The 26,014-nt window shown below is 38.6% G+C and overlaps 3 protein-coding genes across 3 annotated transcripts; 1 reads left to right on the top strand and 2 right to left on the bottom strand.

Annotated features, from left to right (window-relative positions):
* Positions 1-188: 188 nt before the first annotated feature.
* On the bottom strand, positions 189-3,933 carry zgc:153018 (Transmembrane protein 179-like). Its single transcript, XM_052150376.1, has 4 exons — positions 3,427-3,933; positions 3,130-3,267; positions 1,525-1,603; positions 189-1,397 (listed from the first exon to the last, which is right to left on the bottom strand). The coding sequence occupies exons 1-4, from the start codon at positions 3,747-3,749 to the stop codon at positions 1,191-1,193; spliced, it is 747 nt and encodes a 248-aa protein (XP_052006336.1). The 5' UTR covers positions 3,750-3,933; the 3' UTR covers positions 189-1,190.
* Positions 3,934-6,626: 2,693 nt separating this feature from the next.
* LOC127660245 (tetratricopeptide repeat protein 9C-like) lies at positions 6,627-10,083 on the top strand. The gene is made up of 4 exons (XM_052150377.1): positions 6,627-7,193; positions 7,646-7,952; positions 9,090-9,272; positions 9,585-10,083. Exons 1-4 carry the CDS (start codon positions 7,182-7,184, stop codon positions 9,740-9,742), a joined length of 660 nt encoding a protein of 219 aa, XP_052006337.1. The 5' UTR covers positions 6,627-7,181; the 3' UTR covers positions 9,743-10,083.
* A 318-nt stretch (positions 10,084-10,401) lies between these two features.
* Positions 10,402-24,152, bottom strand: si:ch211-168f7.5 (dapper homolog 2). The gene is made up of 4 exons (XM_052150367.1): positions 23,537-24,152; positions 18,287-18,455; positions 15,292-15,495; positions 10,402-13,368 (listed from the first exon to the last, which is right to left on the bottom strand). The coding sequence occupies exons 1-4, from the start codon at positions 23,777-23,779 to the stop codon at positions 11,009-11,011; spliced, it is 2,976 nt and encodes a 991-aa protein (XP_052006327.1). The 5' UTR covers positions 23,780-24,152; the 3' UTR covers positions 10,402-11,008.
* Positions 24,153-26,014: the final 1,862 nt, after the last annotated feature.

Raw genomic sequence — 26,014 nt, 5'->3', positions numbered from 1 at the left:
ATTAACATGTGTTAAATATATATTATGTATTTAATAATAGTGAATATTTCAGCTTTTTTAATTATGTTATTAACATTTAATTAATTTGTTCAATAACAAAAAAAAAATTAATTATGTTTTTTATTCGCAGTTATGATTTTTTTCCATATGAGTTTAATATATTTTTTTGCCTTTATTAGTAATACTTTGTCAAAAATACTATAACATGATTAAATACTTTATTTTGTATTACCTTTAATAAAAGTGAAAACAGCTTATAAATAGGACACAAAAGATAAACAATTAGCAGTATAAAACACCAGCATCAACAATAATCACATTTTCAAACCATTAATGAACATATCTCTTGTCACTTCCCTCCTGTTTCTCATTCAGCTGTTTGTGTTTCACAACAATCCTCAAGGTCAAAGGTTCAGGGTACATGAGGGAAGAGCAACATTCTTAACAATCCATAATGGTCTTCCAGTTTCCCCGTCTCTGCATTTCTATCACACACTTAAGCAGTGCGATATCCAGTCAAAGGGGTTTTTAACCAGGAGGCTGCATCAACACAAACAGCTTCATATAAATAAAACCTTCATAGGATTAGAAAGAGAATGTCTGGCCTGAGTTACGTACCATTCATTATGCAAAAAGTAACTCTATTGCATACACGTTCACAGTATAAAAACAAGCATGGATCTGACTTGAGCACATGCAACAGGTTAGTCTTTCATTCCCATTAACGTACAATTCACATTATGTGGTTTAACATAGAACGTTTGTCAATATCTTGCATTTGCAAGAGCGATGCATTAATAGTGCATATATCATATTATATTTTAAATACTTTGACATTATCATGTCAACTGTATTATATCAATAAGTCCAGGAGTGTTATGCCAAAGTCATAAATGGATGTGCGCACAACGCGTAAGCACAACAAGCTTACATGACAGAACGTTTTCAACAAGTGCTTTTAAAGTAACAAATGAGCAATACCAATACTGATTCCATTTACTAACTTGATGTTATTCTTTGTGTAACATGCATGAGATCTGTGAGGATTGTCAACTTAGCTTAGATAAGAAGTTAATTCCCTTTTGGACTGATCTCGGACCAATCTCTTCCTTCCAACAACAACATCATTGTGGAAGTGACAACTGGTCTTAGATCAGCCTCAAAGAGCAACTTCTATGAACACTAAATGGCTAAATAAAAATGCTAGGAGTGTGTGAAGGGTGCGAGTGTGGATGCGGATGATGAATGGGGCAGTCCACATGAGTTTGACCCAGTAGAAGCTCCTTCTCTCGGAACAAACACGGGCCGCTGATCTGCTGACTGTGGGAATGGTAGAGCCTCAGGAAAGACAGGATAGAGTGAGCCAACCATAGAGCTGTCACACACCACAGAGAGATCTGCGGGCGAAAAGAGACTTATGGTTGAGATAATGCATTAACATGTCAAATATGCATGATATTTTGAACTGAGACAGATCACAAACATAGATAGTAAACAAAGAGAAGTCACTCCATCTTTATTTACCTGGGCACAATTGAGCTCGTAATAGAAAGAGGATGTCTCTACGTCCAGATAAAGAGGAAGTGACTGTGACTCGGCACAGCTGTAGAGAATGAGAGAATGGTTAAAGACCGGTTTATTAAACAAACCTCTGACCAGAAAATAATTACATCACATGTAACAGCCCTTTAATTAATTAATGAAACATGTTCAACCGAATTATAGAAATATATTATTTCAATATGAATATAACATGTATGCACATTTTTATATGTTATTTTATATTTTACAGGTCTTTATCTGTAATCACTTCCTTGTAAAATAATACGTAATTACAGTGTTATAACTATGTAATACCTTGCATTTACGTGTCAGTTTGTAAAGTTGATCAAAATCAGAATATAAAGCAGTATCTGTCTTATTTCTTCTATTAAAATTATTAGTAATAAGACCTTTTTAGTGAAACAATTATTTTTATGGAATGTATCTTAGTGCCAAATAAATTACATTTGTATGGACTTCAAAGATTTCAAATTTGAACTGAGAGCTTAAAGGAATAGTTCACCCAGAAATGAACATTCTGTCATAATTTACTCACCCTCATGTCTTTCCAAAATCCTTGATTTCTTTTTTTTTATGAAGAACATAAAAGGAAACATTTTTATATAGCGACAAAATTACACATTTGGGTGATTTTTTTTAAAGGTTTGAGGTGAGTTACTTTTACATGGGCACCAGAAAGCGACTTATTGCAAAAAAGTGGCATTCCAGTTTACATGCACTGTATAATTGCCGTACTGTTTACTACTGTATACATGCTGCTCGGTCAGTAAGCGGCTTTCACCACAGCAACATAATTTCCCCATGCTTGTAAATAACAAATATGGCATGGTTGTTGCTGTGTTTGTTTTCATAACTTTATATCGCGACCTGCAGCGGATCTGTGCTGCAATAACGGTGTTTCCCTCTTAATAAAACTCTGGGATTCCCCCAACAGATATTTTACACTGGTGTGTATAAATGGGTAAAGTTGATAGTGTTTGTGCTTTTCCCAATTTACTCCCAGAAATGTTTAATTCTTCCCACTTTGTTGACTTGTTGTTGGGCTCCATCCAATGACGTCTGTTTTTCAGTCTGTTCCTTGCAAACCTGTAAGAATGCAGCTTATGCATTTACATGGCCACATAAACAGCTTTCTCTTAATCCCTTAAACGGCATAAGGAAATCTGCGTTCCTGCTTACATGATGTTTCAGACCGCTGCTTTCTGCAAAAACCCCGGAATTCCTTTTTTTCTTAGGTGCGTGTAAACGTGGTCACTGTAAGCTACCATTGTTTTGAACAGACAAACCAAGATGTTTGTGTTCCACAAAAGACAGTTTGGAACAACATGAGGGTGAGTAAATTGTGACAGAATGTACATTTTTGGGTGAACTATTCCTTTAATCATTATCCACCTACATCCCTCCAGTTGTCTTAGGATTGACTTGCTCTTCTACCTAAACATATTCAATACGTTTTTGGGGGGTGATGAAGACACCCTTTTCTGTAAAGCTGCTTTGACACTATATACTGTATATTATGTAAAGCGCTATACATATACACTGACTTGACATCAGCAGATGAAGTACCTGTAGGGTCGGGTGTTGTGATCTGTGACAGTGTTGCACCAGGACACAAGGCCAAGTGTGAGAGTGACGCTGGCCCCTCCAGAGAGGAAGAGCATGCACAGACTCAGCAGCAGCGTGAGGAAGGCGGAGAACAGCGTGCTGCAGGAACATATTATCATTATTCTGAGTCATTTAAGAAATTACTATTAAACCACATATTCATATTATTAGGTCAAGTTTCTATACTGTTTTACAGATATACAATCAAATTAACAATTGTACAGTTTGTCATGTTTCATTTTGAACGTGTATACTCACTCGTCATGCCGCCGATGGAGGTAGAACAAGCTCCTCCAGCCCTGAACAGCTCCGTACAACACGGTGAACATGCCGACAAATGTGGCGAACTGGCAGGCGGCCAGCGGACCCCAGTGTTGAACCACAAGATGAGTGACCGCCCTGGACTCCCCCTCGCCCACCGTGAGGTTCTCTGTCCGCCAGAACCCTTGACTAAACAGTGCGCACCTTCCCTTAAAAGCGGATCCGTTCAGGGCGAGCGGCACCACCACCAAAAGTCCAGCGATAACGGAAAGGGCGTGTGCGGCGCAGTGAGCCAGCAAGAGTCGCCGATCCAGCTCCATATCCTCGAATATTAGCTTGAATGTGTGTCAAGTGGAGTGTAGCTGCAGAAACCTGTATGTTTGTCTTCGTTGACAATGTAGCTACGAATGTAAACCATAAATAGAATGTGGAATTTTACCACAACGCAGCGAGTCTATTTGTGTCGGAGCTCCTCCCCTCCGGCTACAGGACGCTTGTTACAAAACCGTTAAGCGCTGCACTGTCGTGTCTAGAAGGGAACCGTCGGGCTGGGAAAGTCTCGCGAGAGTCTCGTTTGCGTCTGCTAAATTTAAAAATAATAAATATTATAAACTTTATTTTATATAGCGCATTTCGCTATATAAAATATGCATCTCGAAACAGCTAATGATAAAACACAGTAAATCATATGTTCATAGGCTAATAAATTAATTGAAAACAATAGGATCAAATATAAGCCTCCCTGGAGAATACATTTTAAGATATGATTTAAATACATTAAGTTCTGAGGGTAGAGAGTTGCATAGTTTTGGAGCATAAGAGAAGGTCACCCATAGAGCATAAACAAGTCTAAGGAACAGTTAAAAGACCAGATATAGAGGAGTGGAGTTCTCACTTTGGGGTGTATGGGGTTAAAAGCTCAGACAAGTATTGGGGAACCAAACCATGCAAAGCCTTGTAAGTAAGCATAATACTGGACAGGGATCCAGTGTAAGGATTCCAAGATAGGAGAGATGTGATCACTTGCCCTGGTCCTAGTCAGGATTCTGGCAGCCGTGTTTTGCACATATTGCAATTTATTTAATGTAGATTTTGAGACCCCAGCAAGGAGAGCTTTGCAATAATCAATGCGAGAGAAGACAAAAGTATTGATCAGCTTTTCAGCCCCAGAGAATGATGGTGCAGTCTGGCAATGTTTCTAAGATGATAAAAGGATGTTTTAACAGTATTTTTTTTTTTTAACATATGGATCAAATGACAAATGTGTTTAAAGTGAAAATTTATGTTAGGGTTTAGATGTGTATAGTTTCTGGGACTCCAAATAAACACAATAAATACAGTGCCTGAATATCGTATTCCACTCTCGCGAGACTTTACCCAGCCCGACGGTTCCCTTTCTAGAAACGTCTTGCTCTACTTTTCACCGTCACTGGCTGTGACGCACGCGCACACGATTTGCACGTACGCTTGGGCATTAGAACAATAATATTTAATTTGATATAACATGTTTAAATAACATTTGTGTGAAATTGGTTTCATTTATATACATATTCAAAAAACGTCAATCCGTGAGGGGTCTGATGGGGTTGCCATGACAAACGGCAGCGCCACATCGTATTTAAATATTAAATCGGTCAGTGGAACATCATTATTTAAGATGCACAATGACCCCTCAAAACTAAACTGGGTCATTCATCAAAACAGCGAAGATTTTCTCTCAATAGAAATATTTAGCATCTATTATCAGACCATTGGGAACATGAATTCTGCATACACAGGTATTTCAGGTCCTCCAGCTTTTAAATAGAAAAATGGTACAAAACAAAAACAAAAAGAAGGAAAGAAAGAAAGAAAGCACCGCACACTTTGGACAAAGGTCGCATGTTTTTCTTGTTTATTTGAATTGTCAAATTGTACAAATTAAGAGTTTAATTATTGCTTAAAGGAAAAGATTATATTTTTTAATATTAAATATTAATATTAATTCATAATTTATTAAAATATTTAATTAAATATTAATATTAATATTTAATATTTAATATTAAAGAAATAGTTCACTCAAAAATGAAAATTCTCTCTTTTAATCACCCTTGTGCCATCCCAGATGTGTATGACTTTCTTTCTTCTGCAGAACACAAATTAAGATTTTTAGAAGAAATTCTCAGCTCTGTAGGTCCATACAATACAAGTGAATGTGTATCAAAACCTTGAAGCTCCAAAAAGCACATAGAGGCAGCATAAAAGTAATCCATAAAACTGCAGTGATTTAATCAATGTCTTCAGAAGTGATATGATAGCTGTGGGTGAGCAACAGATCAATATTTAAGTCCTTTTTTTTTACAATAAATCTCAGTGAAAGTGAAATTAGAGATATACAGTAAAAAAAAAAAAAAAAAAAAAAAAAAAGATTAACTGCATTTATATTACATAAAATAACAAAATAAGGCCTGAAAAAATTTGCGTCACAAATAAGAGTTAATGTGGTAGAAATATTCATATGAATATAAAAGTCTTTCAAATCATATATCAAATATAAGCTCTCATTTTTAGGAATGCGACTGTACAGTTTATTTTGTTGCCCTAATACCACAATTCACAAGATTTTCAAAAAAATATAAGTGAAATATGATTTCTGTATGACATCAAACACAAATGTCCCTTTTATGCACTGATCAATACTGCTGTAAGACTCAAATTGCTAAAAACGTTAGGTCTGTTTTTACCTTTATCTAGGCAGTTATCTATACTTGTCAGTGAGCTTGCTGGTGTGAATAATCTAATATTATATTTAGATGTACAGAACAAACTATGCCGTCCAGCAGGAAAAGCATGCTAAACAAATGAGACCAATTTATGACAATTAACTTGACTCCACAGTATGTGTAAATGGTGAGCTTTTAAATTTGAGTGTGAAAATTTGCAGGCGGCAGCCCATAAATCCAAATGGATAATGATATGCTACCTTTATGTCCTTTTTGGAGCTTTTGGAGTTCTGCTCACCATTCACTTGCATTATATGGACCACCAGAGCTAAGATATTCTAATAAAAAAATCTTCATTTGTGTTCAGCAGAAGAAAGAAAGTTATATAGCTACATCTGGGATGGCATGATCATTTTGGGTTAACTATTCCTTTAAAAGCCTTGACTAGACTCAAATGCGTAATATGTTAAAAAGTGAACATTATTTGGTAGAAAGGAAAATAATGCGAGAAAGTTTGAAAGGAAAGGAGGGAGATATCGATTCGTTATGGTTGTAGAGGAACGGACTGGAAGATGTAGAGAAATTGTAGGGTAGTTATGGAATTTCGGGGGGGGTACGACTTTATCGAAGAATATATTATTGAAATGTGAAATACTAATTAAATAGTGGAGAATACAGAACAATTAATTGCACACAAATAATTGATAAACACTTTGAATGAGGTGGTCGGGCATGGCAGCTGTTCAGATCACACATCGCAGGGAAAGCATACAACACGTAACACACATGATAGAGCGTCACCATGATGGATGCACAATGTACAGTAGGTGGCGGTATGTGCTTATGACACCAACCCGCCAAAAGAAGAAGAAGAAATTCGTAATATTCATTTAATATTCTACCAGTAGATGGCGACAGCGCTACAGCCAAATTCAACCCAGCAACCTCGAAGAAGAGATTGTTTTTCTTTAGCGTTCCAACAACACTTTCTGCATCAAAACTGTGCTCTAAGCTGACTGTAACCATTTAAATGCTTAAAACCTAAACACGATGGACGAAAAGGTAAGAAAATTCATGGCGCTTGTTATTTAATTGATGTGATGATAAGAGAGACTTCAGCATGCTTTGCTGGGCGTAGTCAAACTCATTGAAATTGATCTTTTCAAATCGCGTGGAAAGTTTTGGAATGATATGCATGACTAGTCACTTTTGCAGGCCCTCCTATTGTACTTTGATTTACTCACTGTGATAGGTTTAAATGGGTAACCTACCACTTATTGAACCCATGACAGAAGGGATTATGACTTTGGCTGTGTCTCAAAATCTAGTGCCTGTTTAGTATTTATGCTAGACAGCATCCAAAAATGCTGTCTAGGTAGGCAGCACACTATGTTGTAAGCATAGCCATATACTGAGCTGATACACTGATGTAGGTGATGTTTATATGACTACTGGTGTTCATTCTTCATGTAGTCCTTGTGAATCTGTATCACTTACACACGTTGTTGTGACAGGCGGGTGATGGGTCAGAGGCAGCGGCGGGCGCTTCGTCATGCTTGGGTGCCAGCGGAGGAGGATCCCGTTTGGACTCACAGCTCCAGGAGGCTGTTCGGTTTAAGACAGTGGGGAACTCGTTCTACCGGGAGAAAAACGTGCGCGCCGCCATTGGACGTTATCACCGTGCTTTACTCGTTCTCCGTGGCCTGGACTCAGAAGTGAACTCCGCTCTGCAGGGGTTTGGCGCTCAGACTCCTAAACTGAGTCCAGAGCAGGAGGACCTGCTGAGATGCACTCAAGTAGACTGCTATAACAATTTAGCAGGTTTGTAACCCTTATGACAAAGTACTGTGATGCTATCAGATGGCAGTACTATGGTACTCTGACATATGACATAAATTCAAAGAATAGTATTCGACTGGTCATGTGATTCTAACATGGCAGTCCCCATGTGTGGACCTTCTCCATGTAGAATAAAACAGCTTTTATAAGGATACTGATATGACTGGAGTCTTTACTTTAATCTGAGTGTGCATGATTTTTTACATGTATTGCAAAATAACAATTCACATCTTTAGGAGTAGAACTTTTTAATTAGATAAAAATTGTGTGCACCTTTAAGGATCAATTCATAAAAGACAACTTTGCTGAACATTAGTGTCTTGTGAGCTCTCTGTGATTCAGGATCATCACACGTCCAGTGAGTCCAGTTTAATCTGGCAGTAGAACAATGGGCAGTTCACTGGCCAAGCAAAAGCCAATTACTTTATATTTTCGTCATTAATTCTTATACAAAGGGTTCAAACAGTTTTTGACACTCAGAAATATCATGGAATTTGAAATTGGTGATTTCAATGCCTGAAAAAAGTTATGGAAATAAGTCAAATCTCAAAAAGTCATGGAGATTGCTATAGTGGAAATTACATTTTCTTTTTATACTCCGCTCTAAAATATTTGATCTAGCTAATACAATTTGTGAATGCTTTTGTAGAGTAAAACTTTACGCTTAAATCTTGCTCAAAGTATATTGGTTTGGTAACACTGTACAATAAGGTTTCATACGTTAACATGAACTAACAATGAACAATATATTCACAGCATTTGTTAATCTTGGTTAATGTTCATTTCAAAATATACCAATACAATTTTAAAATCAAAAGATGTATACAGTATGTTAACATAAGTTAATGTGCTATGAACTAACAATGAACAATAGTATTTTTAACTAACATTAACAAAGATAAACAAGTGCTGTTAACAATATATTGCTAATAGTTTGTTCATGATACCTAATGAATTATCTAATGCTAGCGAATGGATCCTTGTTGTAAATTGTTCCCAAGGATTACTACCTGACCTACTGTAAAAATTGAAATGTACAAAATTATTATTGTGGAATACTCATGTGTACAACAAATGAGGAAAAACATCTTCTTTTTGCTTTGTGTTCGTGTTATGCAGCATGTTTGCTCCAGCGAGAGGTGGTAGACTATGCTCGTGTGCTGGAGTATAGTCTGAAAGTGCTTCATTGGAGGACAGGTGACATTAAGGCCCTGTACAGAGCTGGAGTGGCTTCTTTGGAACTTGGAGATGTTCAGACTGCTCGACAGTACCTTATACAAGCCAGCAGAGGGACACCTAATGGTAAAGACCACTATCAATTCAGCAGTAGCCTTGCCTAATATACTGCCAAGGAAATTCAGCTACAGTCCTCACAAGGGATGGAGCATGTGTTGAACTTTGTGCCGGTTACATAATGTTGTGCAGTGTTAATTTTGTTATGTGGAATAATACATTTTCTTCAGAGTTGGTAGGAGCAAGTACCCGATATTGCAGCCTTCAGTTGAACTGCTCGGGTTACACATGATCTTTAAGGTTATGTTCCACATTAAAATGCTTTATGTAGAAAAGAATGAAGAATGTTTGTTTCATCTTGGTTTCTGTTCTGTTTCTCAGATGCCAATATAAAGAAACAGCTGCAAAGAGTGGAGGAGAGACTCGGCATAGACTACCAGAAAGAGAAGGCACTCTATAAAGGCATGTTCAGTAAACAGAAACAGGGGGAAGAGCAATTGGCAAAGGAGAAGACCCGGAAACCGGTCTTAATGAACTAATAATATATGAATAAGCAGGCTCAGACGTAAAAATTATATAAACTTAAAAGGAATTGTGCTCCTTTGGAAGTTTTGTCTTGGGGCATGGAAAATTAACAGCATTTTGTGGGACTAAAGTTCCCATGCCAGGACTGAATGTGCAGCTGGAATCTGGTGCAACGTTGAAGCTTGAAAGAGAACTTTAATGCACTTAAAATGCATCTTAGTCTATTGATTGGTATTGTATGACTAACCTGCTGTCAAGCTGTTTGTTTTACATCCGTTTTCTTCCATGTGTTGGTGTTTTTTTTTTTTTCTTCCCCCAAATGAAGTTGTCTTTTTTCTTTTCTTTATTTATCCTAATAAATATTATGAGTAAATATTACTCATTCAGATGCATTAATGATTTGCTTGGGGTTAAAAAAATGCATTTTCAATCAAGCCATTGTTAGACCTGAGTTGATAATGCTAATAGGGGTATACTGTTGAAATCCTGTGTTAAGACGTAATGAAATCTGAGAAAGCAGATGTTTGTGTGGTAACTAATGTCCAATCATGTAATCCTATTGTATCATAAAACACTACTTGGCTCTGTATTAATTTTGGTAAAAGCACCATTTGCAATCATTTCCAATAATCCAAGCAAATCAGAAGGGCTTGTGTTAAATTGGAAATACCTTTATTGATATTTATCCATGTTTTAGCACAATCATTTCAAATAACATTTTCTTTTCTTTCATCATAAAGTCCTGAGCACAGAGTTTATACAACATATTTTTCTTTCTTTGTATTTGGTCAGCATATATTTGAATAGTGCTTTTAGAAGCATAATATTTTCATAGAAACAACAACACTATGGTCATAAGAGTGCACAGAGACACAGCACGGAATGGCATGCAGAAGCAACTAAATAAGCAAAAATTTAAATTTGGACAAATCGGCAGCATGGTTTCTCACATTCTGAAATGTTCTCAAGGCAAGGTTATTCTTCATTTTTCCATGTGCTGTTCTGTCTCGTGCACAGTCGAGTGTTCCGCCTTTCAAAATATACTCTTGACCACAAGCCCATAAGGACGAATTCGACACGTATGCACTGCGACTGCTTTGTGATAATCTTTTAGCACAGTCAATGCCTGTCACATCCTCAGACAACATGCAAAAACACAGGCTGGCTAGAGAAACTAGGCTGCGCACTTGACAGTCCGGAATCTGCGTCACATGCACTGTGCACGAGACACACCGGCACACTGAAAACTGAAGCATACTTGAGCCTTTATACTTTAAATATTAATCTTTCTTTTTTGATTTCGGATTTTTATTGAAACTAAGGGACCTCATAGATCCAAAGACTTTCCTTCCAAGGTCTCGGAATGATCTGGAACGGGTAAGAGGAGCTGATGGGGGTGGAGAGGGAGAGAGGGATGGGGAGGAAAGAGGAGAAATCGAGTGGCTGCTTCCTTCCAGGCTCTGAGAACGAGAGAGATGGAAGAGACTGGCAGTTGAAGAGTGATGTTTCTCTTCCATTCTCACAAGATTGCGACCACGTTCAGAGCCCCGTCCTGAACGGCTGATTTCAAAGGAGGAACGCCACTGATTGTTTTCCCGTTTCTGGGAATTTGGCTCAAGAATTCCCTGAGACTCGCTTCGGAATAATGCTCGCCTGGACAATCGCAGGCTTGAGCTCCGGCCATCCCAACTTGTACCTTTCTTTTTTGAGTTGTTCCCTCTCTGTTCCTGCCTACTAGATGACGTTTCTTTTAACGAGGTGTGCCTCCAACTGAATCCACCAGCCCGCTCATCTCTCTCAGCATCTTCTTCCTCTCTCCCCCAAAGTCGTGTTTCAAACCCCTTCCAAAACTTTCCACCCTTTTTAGATGTCGGAGTGCTCATTTCATCCTCCCATCCAGTGCTGTAGTCCCTACCTGAATAACTGCTCACTGTGGATGCTCGGATAAGCTCTCTGGAAGCATGTTTACCCTGGTACAGCCTCTCTCCATCACCACTCCTCCTCAAGCCACTGTCTTGTGGCCTCCATCCAGTTCCTGCGTTCTGTCTGAGGGATCCTCCTCGAGGTCGAATGGGGCCCTCAAGTGGGGAACTACATGGGTGAAAACGTGGCAGAGAGCATTGGGAGGGGGAGTCACGCCGAAATACTGATAGCTGGGCAGGAGTAAATGGTGAATTGGAAAGTAGGCGAGGAGGTGAGTGTACTCTAGTGTGGGAGGAACCAGGAGAGGAGGTAGGGTCTGACTGATTTTGTGGGAAGGGCAAGATGGGAGAGGTACGAGTAGGAGTGGGCCCAGAATTGTCAGAATGAGGGCTACCTGACTGTGACGTCAGTGCCGAATGGCAATCTGAGTGGGAAACTTGTAGGCGGTGTTGTTGGGATATGTAGTCCTGTCCTGTGCTTGCACTTCCTGTCCAGAAATTTGATGATGGTGTCATAGTCCGATCTAATCCAAATGGATGCTGAAATGAAGACCGGGAGGAGTGGAGTGTAGGAACATTACTCGGAGAGGCTGATCCAACACCTCTTTCTCTTTCACTCCTAAAGCATTCTGCATCCAATTCCACCCCCTCCTCCATCAAACCAAGAACTACAGATCTTGGCAGCCCAGATAAACGAGAAATCTCACAAACAACTGTTGAGTCCTCATTGAGTTTGGGAGGGCTATCTGACACTTTGGATGGAGGACAACCTCCTGCCTCTTCTCTTGAAGCGCCACTCCAGTCTAATGACTTTGAGAAGCCCATTGGGCTAAAGGTCTTTCCAGTTATCTCTAGAGAACCACGATTGTTCACTGAGGAAGGGCAGGTGGCGATCCTTGGTCTCCTGCTCCAGTTTGGAGTGCTGGTGATGGTAGACGTAGAAGAGGAAGGGGAGGCAGTTGGAGTAACTATGCTGGCGGAGAGATGCCCACATGATCCTGAGACTTCCTCTTTCACATTTTTAGCATCATAACTCAATGTTTTGTTCAGGTTTGGATTGAGATTTAAATTTAGATTCAAGTGGAAGCTGATGTTAAAATCCTCTCCTGTTACAGAGGGCAAGTTTCCAAGGTTGATGGAATTGCGGCTTGCCTGTTTACCAATATTGCTCAGACTGACTCTTGCGGAATTGCCCAGTATAGACTTACATGGAGTCACACTACCTCCAGACAGGCTGGAGGAGGAAGCACTTCTGGGGTGGACTCCCTCATAAATGGCACCTGCAATGATCTTTTGGGGTCCACGACTGGCAATTTCAGCTGCCAACCTGCTGTGATGCTGACGGACTAATCTGTTGATATATTGCTCCAGCTGAGTAAAGGAAGAAGAGAGTGGGGGTTGGATTTTCATGGGAGGTTCCTCAAGTGCTGGCTCCTCAAGTGCTGGCTCCACAAGTTGGTCACTCTCTGGGCTTGGGGAGAGGCGGGTGGGGGAAGGCTCCTGGCAGGAGGTGAACAAGGGGCTCTGGAGGGCCACAGCATGGAGTGGACTGGGGTAAGGGTAGACCTCTTTTGTCTTTCGAGAGACAAGGTCTGAGCAGAATCTGGGATCCAGCTGTGGACTGGAGTTCGAAGAAGGTAAAAGGGAGCCAGGGTTTATCCCTCCCAGACTGGAACACAGGTCTGTCAGGAACATTAGGCTATTGATCTCTAGATCCCCTGATCATGAAGAATAAAGTATATATGTAATACAAGTTATGAAAGACAACTTCTGCCATATTCACATGATTTCAAATGATTTATTGTTTACTATACTATAACCTGTGTAATTATTTTTATAAGACCCCATAGAATAACATCAAAGGGTGAACCTAGGAAACCATGCCCAGAGGCCTGTACGATGAAGGTCGCAGAACGAACTCAGGGTTTCAGGATTGGTTTCAAATTTAAACAAATCCAATCTGGCTTAACTGGTATATCAATGTGTTTGTTTATTCATATAGGCCCACAACAAGAACACACAGACTTATTCATTTTAAAAGCTTAACTTTTTTTTAACTATAAAAGCTTTTATATTTATTTGAAGTGAAATATTTATATATCACTCAAAGCTATTACAAATAAATATAGGCTACTATTGATTATAAAATGAATATCCTCTACAAGTTTAATTTCCTTTTTCAAAATCTACAATTTAGTATATATATATAAAAAAAAAGTATTTTTAGTCAAGGGAATAAACTACTTTGTACATATATATGGGATAATAGGAAACCTACAATTAGTCTTAATATTTTAAGTTGTCAAACAGGCTTAGAGGACTACAAGTCCCAAATTTAATAAATTACTATAAAGCTGCCCAAATTCAACCTATATTGATTAAGGATGAACAAAGAATCTAAAGTTAAACGGAAATGTATCAACTGTTCTATTAGTATATCCCTGTTCCTACCCAAATAAAGCAACAAATTTAAATTGATAGATAATATTTGTATTAATAGTACTTTAAAAAATTTGGTAAGAAGAAAAAAAAGAGAAAAATAGTAAAATTTAGAAAGATATAGTTAATTTACAAGAAATTTCTAAAGATCCTTATTTCAAGTTTTGGGCAGATAGAGGTCTGATAAGATATAACCAACTGTTCACTGGTAAAGGAATGGATACCTTTTCAAAACTACCAAAAATGTATGAGCTTCCAAATTCAAAATGTTTAATTATTTACAGGTATGAAGATATTTATTAACAGAAGTTAAAGTAAAAGAAGTTAGTCGATTTTGTGGATTTCTCAGATTATGTATGATTTAAGAGACATGGGGGAGTGACTTGATTGCATCAGAGATAGCCACTGGCTTCATGATACAGGCCTCAGATTACGTTCTACCCTAATATTAAAAAGAAAAAAAATAATAATCATATTTTGCATTAATAATTAAGCCTATTTTAGGACCATTAAGATTTATTTTGTATTGTAACATCATTTTCAGGATTATTAGAAACATAGCCCCCTACTTCACAATCTCATTCCTGTAATACATTAAACTATTGATTTTTTTTTGTTGTAATTCCCATTATTCCCATTATGCATTAAAGTAATGAGAGGGGGAATTATTTTAGTAAAAATCATATTTATTTATATAAAGAGAATTAGGTGGAAAATTTGCTTAATTGTCATAAAAGGTGCAATCAGTCTAGAATACATTGACTTTTCACTTCAGGGCGTGGATGCTGCATCATTCAAAAGCAATAGTTTACGGTTACCGAGGCCATTGTAGAAATTCACTATGCACAATTGGCCATGATTAATTTAATCCCAGAGTGAAAGTATCAAATAACAGAACGGTTACTGAAATTAAGCAAGTAGTGTTCAGCTGGTCATTTGATTCTAACATGGCAGCCGTCATGAGGGGACCCTCTCCATGTAGAATAAAAGAGCATTTATAAGGTTACTGACATGACTGAAGTCTTCATCTCATGTGAGTGCTCATGGTTTTATATATACTTTTCAAAATAACAATTCATTTATTTTTAAGTAAAAGTGCACCTTTAAGGTGAAATATAACCTGGACATGTTCTTGACAGATTTTGTGAGATTCAGCCACAAAGACTTTGTAGCACACCATCACATAAGTCATCATATCTTACCAGTAGAAAAGGGCCTTCTGTCTTGTTTCTCCACTGTCACCTCAGGACATTCTGCACGCTGAGATTCAGCCTCCCTCCAATGAGTAACACTATGATCCAGTGAGCGAGGCCTACAACCTACTTTCACTGACCCTCCAGGAGCTGCCTCGCTAGATACTGAATAACAGGAGTCAGACAGAGAACTCCCACTGACAGAGTAGAAACCTGTGGTCAAGAGAGAAATAGATGAACTTTAAGAGTGTTGGGGGAAGGGGCATTTCAGGGGTGAAATTATATAAGTAAGGGACTGCACTAAAAGGCCAGGGTTAATGTTTGCCAAAGTGAAAAGAGAACTGCCGAAACACAGACATTACATGTCATGTTAAACCTGAAAGGTCAACATTGATCATTTCATTCAAACGGAGCCCCAAGCGATCCAAGATATGAGTCGCCCACTTGTGTGAAACTATATTAGGACTATTTTATGCAGGGCTTGTGCCTCAGGCAAAGCTTAGAGGGGAAGCTCCTTTTGATTTAGATATGTTGCATAGTTTCACACAGATTGATGGAATAAATCTCTACAAACAGGTTCCAGTGTGTTGTGTAATTCTTGTCACTTAAAGCTGCAGCATATAATTTGTTCAATGTTAAAATACTTTCTCCTTTCCCAGTTTAATGAGAAGAGATAACAGTAACCCAAAATGTGTAAACATTGTTGCACTTTCACAAGTGCAACAGTTTTGTTCCGGAAGAAAAATCCCACTAATTTTATACATAGGGGAATAGATTTTTGACGAATGCTTATAAACATTTGTAGATCGACCTACCGTGAGCTCTGAGGTTGTTTATCAATGTTATATGCTTTTTTTGAAGCCTACAGTGCATGCTATTTCAACCCGATCCATTTTCTAATCCACCACTCAGAGAGTTGCGGCAAAACAGGTCTGCAGCGACTGCCCACTTTCATGACAAATTGCGAATGATGAAATCGAATTGGTCACCCTACACTCTCAAACTGCTTATATGTTCATATACACCGTATCTTAATATATTGTAATAAAATTAAAATATGTTTTTCTATACTTTTAGTAAATAACTTTTAATTAATATTTTTACATTTATCCTAATTTCTAATTTGTTTACATCATTTGCAATGCTTCATGACATTGTAGTTCATGTGCTCACGAGAGAAGTACAGTCTTTTTCTTTTGGTCTGATTTTCAAATATTGGGTTTGCCTTAGATCTGACTTTGTAATTGTGATTCTCCCATGAGCTGGTTGGTTTGGTTCATTGCTTTGAATTCTTTTATGAAGAACTTTATGAAATCCCTATAGAAAAATTCTTCTGAAACCAAGATGATAAAAACGTGGGTGAGCACAGTTGCTCTCTATTGCTCTATTGTTTGTTTGAGCAGCCCAAAATAGCAACTTTAGCTCAGCAAATGGCATGAGTTTGAGGTGGGGCTATTTGTTTGGCCCAACCATGAGTACATGGATGCCGTGGAGAATAGCGTGAAGCCTCCACACATGCTACGTCTCCGTAGTAACGCGCTCAACAAGCCACGTGATAAGATGTGAGGATTGATGGTCTCAGATGCAGAAGCAACTGAGATTCAGCCTCCGCCACCCAGATGGCGGGTCTCTACGCGCATTGGGAATTGGGTATTCCAAATTGAGGAGAAAAGGGGAGAAAATCACAACAAAATCTTGACCAGCACAAAATAGGTATCGTCTTAAAGCTTAGAAGCTGTAATTTACATTATGACCAAATTTGAATTTGCAGACAAATCAGAAGTGTTCTGTTTTGATAATTTATTAATACTTTTGCACTGCAATCAATTTAAAACAATTTATAAACTAAAATATTTTTTTTTTATTGTAATCGGTAAAAACATCAAACTGATCAAATAGCCATGTGTCAATATCAGCTCTCAAAGAGAAGAAAACAAATAGCCTATTTGTTTTACAAAAATATAGCTAAATACATGTCTTTGACATACATGTTACATGTAAACAGGTGTGTTTATATGCTGTGTTTTCACTTAGAACTTCACGAGAAAAAAAAAAACGGAATATAAAATATCACATTTATATTTAATGTCACTACTTCACTCTAATTAAATATGGCCACCAGGAGATGGTGCCAAGTACATGAAAGACTCAATGATGTCTCAAATGGCACAGAATGGAACTGAATGAGATCTTGTTATTCATGCCTGCATGATTTGGAGAGAGCATACCTTTAGTCATTGTTTTATTTACATGTGTAATTTGTTCTTATGTACAATTATTATATTTTTTTGTTTGAAGAGGCTTTTGGACACTAGGACATATACATTTTGTAATGTTATAACCTTTGATTGCTTTGTTGTATCAACACAAAATGTACTGTTACAGATTACATGATTAAAAACAAAACAAAAGCAGCTGTTCGGACCTCATTTACACCCTGAGATATATAATGTCAAATAAGAAAGAAAAAAAAAGAAATTTTTTGGATCATGCATTGTGTTAAAAGACTACTGTATATTCCTGGATTTTCTGACTATGCACAATTTGAATCGCAGTATTTATGACTGTGGAAGTACTGGCCATCATTTTGTTAAGATTTTGTTTAGATTCCATTTGCTATCGTTTAATACATTAAATGAACCATACCATTTAAAATTACTTATTGCTTAGAATGAAATTGTATCAAAAGCGACAAATAATGTTTTAAAATAAGGTAAGATTAATGCATAGTAACAGTTGTTTCAGACTGGTCATCCAGTTATGCAGTGTTGAATAACACACAATACCAAAAATAACCTGCTGTGACTAAATAATTATATAATGCTCCAAATGTCAAATACAAAATATAGTAACAATACTGTTGAACAATGATTAATCATACAAACTCTCTGTGAATAAAGAGGCTTTAGAGAACCCAGTGCCTTTGATGAAGGTCCAAGTAGATATAAAAATGTTCAAAACAAAATTCAAAAGTCCTTCATTGAGGACTTTTGAGTAACAGCACCTGAGCTGGGTCTGGAGTCGCAGTCAAGCGGTGTAGTGCCAGGGAGGTCTGGGGTGGGTGAGGACAGCAGATCAGATGGAATGTCCCAAGACAGAGTGGACCAGCGTGAGCTTATCCCCTCTCCTGTAGCGCTGATGCAAGGCAGATCAGGGTTTGCTGGGGACAGACTCTGAAACAGATGGCAGAGTCATGTTACTACAAGTTAGGGTGATAAAGTCATACATCTGTGATGTTAATTTACAAAACAGAAAATCTGCAAGGGGAAAAGACACCATTAGTCAGTGGCTTTATGATATCCAAGTCTTACACTAATAACTCAGACCCATTATACAACATCAAGGGAACACTTTGGTAAAGTTCAATTCTGCTCAGAAGTTTAAAATCTCTTGTCTGTTCCAAGAAGGATTTACTGGGGTTAGCTGTTTGTGATCCGCCTACCTCCCCCTGTCCAGAGGAATCTCCCCTGACATCACTTCTGAAGTATCCCATCAAACAAATGACTATTGTGCGTATCCCGTTAAGTCTGATCAACCTTCTGTCAGACATTTAGACAGACAATGCAGGTGATGCATTGGCAAAATGAAAAAGTCGGGGGGAGGGCGGTTAATAAGCAGAGAGTGGAGACAGACAGATGATGAAACAACTTAACCCAATACCCAGAAAAGTCCCTTAAAGGGATTGTTCACCCAAAAATGAATTTTGTTTCACCTTCATGTTGTTCCAAATTTGTATGACTTTCGTTCTCCTCTTGAGCACAAAAGAATGTAGGCAAGTTAGAATGGTGACGCTGTGCCTAACATCTCCCTTTGTGTTCCACAGAGGAAAGAAAGTCATAAAGGTTTAGACAGAATTTTCATTTTTATTCCTTAAGGTTTTTCTCCCATATACAGTATATTTACAATCTGTTAAGAGAAGAAAGTTGAAAACATGGAGGAGGACAGATTCCAAAAGCAAAAGAGTTTTGGAGAAAGTAAAGAGCACGGGGGATGGGTTGCCTAGTGAGATGAACAACATAAAGGAGGCATCTTTTCTGTGCAGCCCCCCCCCCCAAACCACCACCAGCACCACTCCTGAATATAACTGCCCCCACTTCACTTCAGAAAACTGTCAGGCCTCTTTTCGCTTCCTGCCCTCTATCTCCTTCTCTTTCTCTCTGTTCCCTCTCTCCTTCTCCTCTCCTCGCCCACACATCCGATTTAGCAGCAATCCTTTAACTCTCTCTTTGCTGGTGTAATATAAACTGATGCCCACATTAACATTTCTGTATGCACTGGATGAAAAACACTCAAACTTGCTCTATAAGACATATAAGTTCCCTCCAAAAGCCCCTCATTGGTTCATATATACCACACAACATGCACACAAATATCTAGACAATCAATACTGCATTATCTCAGTATACAGTTGCATTTTATTTCATTTCATGGAGAGGGGGACATGATAAGAAGTATTTGCTCAAAGGGGGAAACCTGATACAGGTCTCACACAGGGTACACTGGCCATTTTCCAGCTACCGATCAATTCATGATGGAGCACTCAGGCACATGGAAACAGCATTATATAAGTAATGTAAATGGATAGAAAAATAATGAGGTGAACATTTCATAGTCCGGCCATCGACTCTAATAATTCAACCATATCAATGACACAGGAAATGGTTTAATGCCATATTATAATAACAAGGTGATGGTGGGAGGCAGTAGGAGGACAGCTTTTCAATCATTGAAGTGGCGCAATCAATCCTTTCATATAGACAAAGAAATCATATCACATTGTAAAATTATAATAAATCAATGTCAGTTTAATGAGATACAACATACATATTATCTAGACTCATGAAATCGGATACAGCATACAAATAGGATGGACGCAGTAGTCCATCCTAGTGAGGGGTTAATATATCAGAAAGCCTGTACAAACATTGCTTTGCATTGCACTCCCCCATACTCCATCTTCTGTCCATCTCTCTCTGTCCTATCTTTCCCTCAGCAGATAGCAAAGGAGAGACCATATCAGTGACGCAGACAACAGAATTTTTTTTCCATGTGGTGTTTATGCAAATGGAAGTTGCGTAGGTGGGAATCAACAACATTGCACTATGATGACTAATTATTTTTGTCTCATGATACATGTTACCATTTCTCATGGACACACTTTACTGGACTGAGTGGCTGAAAAAGGGTATTTTCAAATTGTGTAACACTTTTCCGTGCTATGAAATAAAAGGGTTTTAATCATATTACTTTGAAATGGAGATACTAAATATTTGCCAAGGCAGGTGGTCAAGTGGCTGATTTAGATAATTATCAACCGATTAGCAGCTTGGCATATTGTTCTATCATAATTTCAAGGATTTTAATATTAATGTGTGAGAGGTTGTTTGATAATTCATTTGTGTGAAAGAAAGAGTTATTCTAGATCTCCAAATCATCTGTCCAAGATTCACCTGTCCACCCTCTCTGACCTGGGTATCACAGGAACTGCACTTGGATAGGTTGAGTGATTGGTAGATCTTTCAAGGTCTCCTGGAGAGGAGAGGTGTCGAAGTCACACCAGCTGACCAATGGTGTTCCTCAAGGATCAGTGCTTGGACCCCTCCTCTACTCAATATACACAACTTCACTCAATTAACCGATCATTGGGGCACATGGCTTTTCCTACCACTGCTACGCAGATGACACGCAGCTCTACCTGTCATTCCAGTCAGATGACCCTCCTGTCTCAGCTCGTATCTCTGCCTGCCTCTCTGACATTTCGGCCAGGATGAAGAAATGCCACCTTCAGCTCAACCTTGCCAACTCAGAACTCCATGTGATCCCAGCCAACCCATCTGTTGACCATAACCTCACTATTGATCTTGGTTCAACTACACTAACACAAACTAGAACGGCTCGTAACCTGGGAGTGGTGGTAGATAACCAGCTTAATTTTACCACCGCCATCTCATCAACAGCTCGGTCTTGCAGATTCGCTCTACAACTTCAGGAAAATCAGACCTTTCCTGTGTAAATATGATACACAGCTTCTGGTCCAAGCTCTGGTCATTTCAAGATTGGACTACTGTAATGCTTTGTTGGCTGGCCTCCCAGCTAACACAATTAAGCCACTGCAGATGTTCCAGAATGCAGCAGCGCATCTGGTCTTTAATCAGCCAAAAAGGGCTCATGTCACCCCACTCACTTCACTGGCTATCTGTAGATTTCCATTCACTGGCTACCTGTAGCTGCACACAACTAATTCAGGTCTTTGACTCTGGCTTTCAGGACAGCCAATGGAACCACATCCTCTTACTTCAATTCACTTCTTCAGGTCTGTGCTCCATCTTGCTCTCTGTGATCTATGAATGAGCAGTGCCTGGTGGTCCCATCACAAAGAGGCTCAAAGTCTATTTCACGATCTTTCACTTTCTCTGTTCTACTGTTGTGGAATGAAATTCCAACATCCACACAATCTGCTGATACCATCTCAAAATTCAAGAACCAGCTGAAAACACATCTGTTCCACAAGCCCTTAAACAATCCACACTAATTGCACTTAATTAACTTTAGTGTAAAAAAAACATTACTTCTGTCTCTTTCTTCTGTGCTAGCATCTTCACTACTCCAGCCACTTTGAGAGCTTGGTTGTACAACACTGTAGATGTTGCTGAATGTTTGTATGACAAATTGCTTGCCTTGTTCCTTATTTGTAAGTCACTTTGGATAAAAGCGTCTGCTAAATGACTAAATGTAAATGTCTAGATCCAGTTGGTTTTTAACTTAAAATTATAAATAATTATCATTACTGCAACTTACTTTCACTTTTAAACATGCACCAGCACCTTAAAGGAATATTTAAGTACAAGTTAAGGCTCCATCGACAGCATTTGTGGCATTATTTGACAATGATTACTAAAATATATATATATATATATATATATATATATATATATATATATATTTTGACTTTTTTTCTTTGCAAAAACGCAAAAACGTAGGTTACAGTGAGGCATTTACAATGGAAGACAATGTGGCCAATTTTTGGAGGATATAAAGGTAGAAATGTGAAGCTTATAATTTTATAAAGGCACTTACATTAATTCTTCTGTTAAAACTATTGTATTATTTGAGCTGATTAAATTGTCATTCTTACAATCTTTTAAGGTTTTGTTGACATTAAATCGTCATGGCAACGAAGTTGTAAAATTGGCTAGTAAGTGATTTTATCACACTAAAATCATGTTAACATGCCATATTGTTTATGTCTTGTGTATATACTTTTCAAATAGTGAGTATTTTTACATTTACGGATTGGCCCCATTCACTTCTATTGTAACTGTCTCAATGTAACCCAGATTTTGGCTTTTTTTAAAGAAAAGGAGGGACGAGTGAAAATAATCTTTTGTGGTAATCAATATTATGCCACAAATTCTGTCGACTGAGTTTAACTTGTGTTGAACCGGGAATATTCCTTTAAGAATTTGGATAAAAAAAAGAAACTGATAACAATTATTAAATACCAAATCTGATCATTTATCCTTAGATCAACCATTAATCACATACTATAGTTATTTAAAAAATATTTGGATTAATCTGAAAAAATATAACAAGTTATTAATTTGGTTGCCATGTTTTGGTAATGAGATAAATTGTTTATTTTTGAACATACTTGGTGAGCAATGATTATAATTTTTTTTAGAGCCTCTACTAAATCCTGTGAAAAATAATACTTAATCAAATGTAACCACAGGTCATCTGAGACTTCATCTGCACACTGTCCCACTGTCCTTTATATAAAACCACACAATGGTGCTTCTATTGCCAACTCACATACACATCCCTCCTCCTCCCATTACAACTAAACTGCACCTGTCATGTATCCCACAGCCACATTAACCTAGACAAAATCACATTTAGTTACCACACATTCAGTGCAACATCCAGATTAGATTATTAGACTGTCTAAATTAATATATAAGGTGCGCATTTGTACCCACATTTCTGTGTATTCTTCAATGGCGCAATCAACATGCATATATGCATTGGCCTAGATTAGATGCCAATAGTCAAACACAACCATGACACGTTGAGGAAAAAGGTGTGTGCAATTCTGAAATGTAAACACAGCAGCGTCCTGTCCATGTCATGCCAGTGTCACCACTATCTCAAAACAAACGTTTGGCAGGTGGACACTGCTTGACGCCGAGATCAAAGTTAAAAATGATTGAGGGAGCATTATGTTCCTGTGGTATTTTCCCACGTCCCCACTGACCTGCTGCCTGCGGGAGGTTGCGGCACCATCCTCGGCGGCGGCGGCGGCACTCTCCTGTCTTTCGTCCTGCTGAGCGACCGCTGCTGCATTCACGTCCAGAACCGCATCCACAATCTCCAGCTGTCGTCCTCTGAGAAGGTCCAGCTCCATTATGCCTGCTAGAGTGGCTTTCAGCCGCTCTCCAATGCGAACCCGATCGCTCCCCGACCATAGTGAATTCACACACCCGCGTCGCCCGGCCATTGTGCCCGCAAAATCGGTTTCTTCTTCGCAGCAGAAGGGGAGAACTTACCGCTCGCCTCTATGTGAAGCCAGAGCATCGACTGTCACTGCAGCATCAACGCTGTGTGACATGAGCAGAACCGTATAACGAGAGCCGACGCTTAAAATTTTAAGCCCGTAACAATGTATCTCTCCAGCTCTAGAAAATGCAGCACCGAGGCATCTCAAGAGCTAACTTTCGGAGGCACATGGAACAAAGGCATACTTCAAGGTCTTAAACATTAAAATTTGCTGGAGTGGATAAACCGATTATCCATTATCCTTCCCCTCCTAACCATTTTGAGACGCAACAAACATCACGTTAACTATCACCCCGTTCATGATGCTGATGAGGATTCTGTTGATTCAATCATATGCGACACCCTCACGTACAGCTCACTGATGTGAAGGAAAGAGTATGAAGAGGGCGGAGATAGAACGCGAATAGTCGTTGCTGATTGGTCGGTGAAGTTTTCGAATAAGACGAGACATGTAACTCAAGTAGTGGACAATACATATTGACATTATAGCTTGTTATTGGCTGTTGCTTAATATTTGCTTGATTATAAAATATTACATAAATAATATTAATAAATAATAAAATAATTTAAAGGGGTCATATAATGCCATTTTTGTACAAGTTAATATGAATCTTTAGGGTCTAAATGAAAACTTTGTAATATACTTTTATTAAAAATTCTCATTAGTATTTTAAGAAAACACTAATTTTACCTGCTCAAAAACAGCTCTATTTTCAGCACGCCTTTTCAGAGCATATGACTTTAAATGATAATGAGCTTTGGTCACCCCGCCCCTCCGTTCTGGAGTTATTCTCCGTAGCCTATAACTGTTTTTTTGACGTTACTTCTTAATTAGTAGGCCTAACATACAAGTAAACCAGGTGTAACTTAGTGTTACCATGTTAAATGTAACACCTGCGTACACAGTTTTTAATAACACAATAACCATAACGCGTTGTTCATTATAAACGTGGGTTTATGAATTATATTGAGAACGTCGTAACGTTATGGAAAACATGCCGTAATGTACCCTGAGTGTAAACATTAGCCACATTCATTGTGAAGCGTGCAAGCGATTTGCAAAGATTAATATAAAGGTTAATAAAACGTTACACTTACTTCTTCTGGAGGTGCAGAGGGAATATAAATAGTTGGTACCGAATCTTTTTTCAGCAGCAGCTTCTTAGCAAAACCAGCTTTATACTGACCCTCGTTATAAAGCAGTCTGGTGAAAAATGATTCACGCAAACATGAACGCATTGACGTTGCTCGTGGGGAATATTCCCATCGTAAACAAAACTCATCAAAATGACTGCTGTGTTCGTTATTACACCGAAGAACAGAACAACACAATCGCTTAGGCGCCGTTCTGCTCCAGTGTATCAACAATGATGACGGACTATGATTGACAGCTCGCTCACGAGCGAGGGCGGGTCTGTGTTGAAACACTGCTGTCAATCAACAATCCTGGGAGGGGCGTCCGACCGTGTGACGTCACACGGTCGAACGGCTCAATTTGAGGCAGGGGAAAATACACTCACCTAAAGGATTATTAGGAACACCATACTAATACTGTGTTTGACCCCCTTTTGCCTTCAGAACTGCCTTAATTCTAGTGGCATTGATTCAACAAGGAGCTGAAAGCATTCTTTAGAAATGTTGGCCCATATTGATAGGATAGCATCTTGCAGTTGATGGAGATTTGTGGGATGCACATCCAGGGCACGAAGCTCCCGTTCCACCACATCCCAAAGATGCTCTATTGGGTTGAGATCTGGTGACTGTGGGGGTCATTTTAGTACAGTGAACTCATTGTTATGTTCAAGAAACCAATTTGAAATGATTCGAGCTTTGTGACATGGTGCATTATCCTGCTCGAAGTAGCCATCAGAGGATGGGTACATGGTGGCCATAAAGGGATGAACATGGTCAGAAACAATGCTCAGGTAGGCCGTGGCATTAAAGTGTGCCAAGAAAACATCCCCCACACCATTACACCACCACCACCAGCCTGCACAGTGGTAACAAGGCATGATGGATCCATGTTCTCATTCTGTTTACGCCAAATTCTGACTCTACCATCTGAATGTCTCAACAGAAATCGAGACTCATCAGACCAGGCAACATTTTTCCAGTCTTCAACTGTCCAATTTTGGTGAGCTTTGCAAATTGTAGCCTCTTTTTCCTATTTGTAGTG

The sequence above is a fragment of the Xyrauchen texanus genome, chromosome 19, assembly GCF_025860055.1.
Source record: "Xyrauchen texanus isolate HMW12.3.18 chromosome 19, RBS_HiC_50CHRs, whole genome shotgun sequence".
In the NCBI taxonomy this organism is placed as follows: domain Eukaryota; kingdom Metazoa; phylum Chordata; class Actinopteri; order Cypriniformes; family Catostomidae; genus Xyrauchen; species Xyrauchen texanus.
The sequence above is the reverse complement of the archived record's forward strand: the minus strand, read 5'-3'. Positions and strand labels throughout refer to the sequence as shown.

Excerpts from the sequence above, each read along its gene's own strand:
- zgc:153018 (XM_052150376.1), bottom strand. The coding sequence starts at position 3,749 with ATGGAGCTGGATCGGCGACTCTTGCTGGCTCACTGCGCCGCACACGCC. Across the intron at positions 3,268-3,426 it reads CTCCATCGGCGGCATGACGA|CACGCTGTTCTCCGCCTTCC; the intron begins GTGAGTATACAC and ends ATGTTCCTGCAG. Across the intron at positions 1,604-3,129 it reads CACAACACCCGACCCTACAG|CTGTGCCGAGTCACAGTCAC; the intron begins GTACTTCATCTG and ends CATTCTCTACAG.
- LOC127660245 (XM_052150377.1), top strand. Across the intron at positions 7,953-9,089 it reads CTGCTATAACAATTTAGCAG|CATGTTTGCTCCAGCGAGAG; the intron begins GTTTGTAACCCT and ends CGTGTTATGCAG. Across the intron at positions 9,273-9,584 it reads CAGCAGAGGGACACCTAATG|ATGCCAATATAAAGAAACAG; the intron begins GTAAAGACCACT and ends TCTGTTTCTCAG.
- si:ch211-168f7.5 (XM_052150367.1), bottom strand. The coding sequence starts at position 23,779 with ATGGCCGGGCGACGCGGGTGTGTGAATTCACTATGGTCGGGGAGCGAT. Across the intron at positions 15,496-18,286 it reads CGACTCCAGACCCAGCTCAG|GTTTCTACTCTGTCAGTGGG; the intron begins GTGCTGTTACTC and ends TCTTGACCACAG. Across the intron at positions 13,369-15,291 it reads CAGAAGGCCCTTTTCTACTG|GGGATCTAGAGATCAATAGC; the intron begins GTAAGATATGAT and ends CTTCATGATCAG.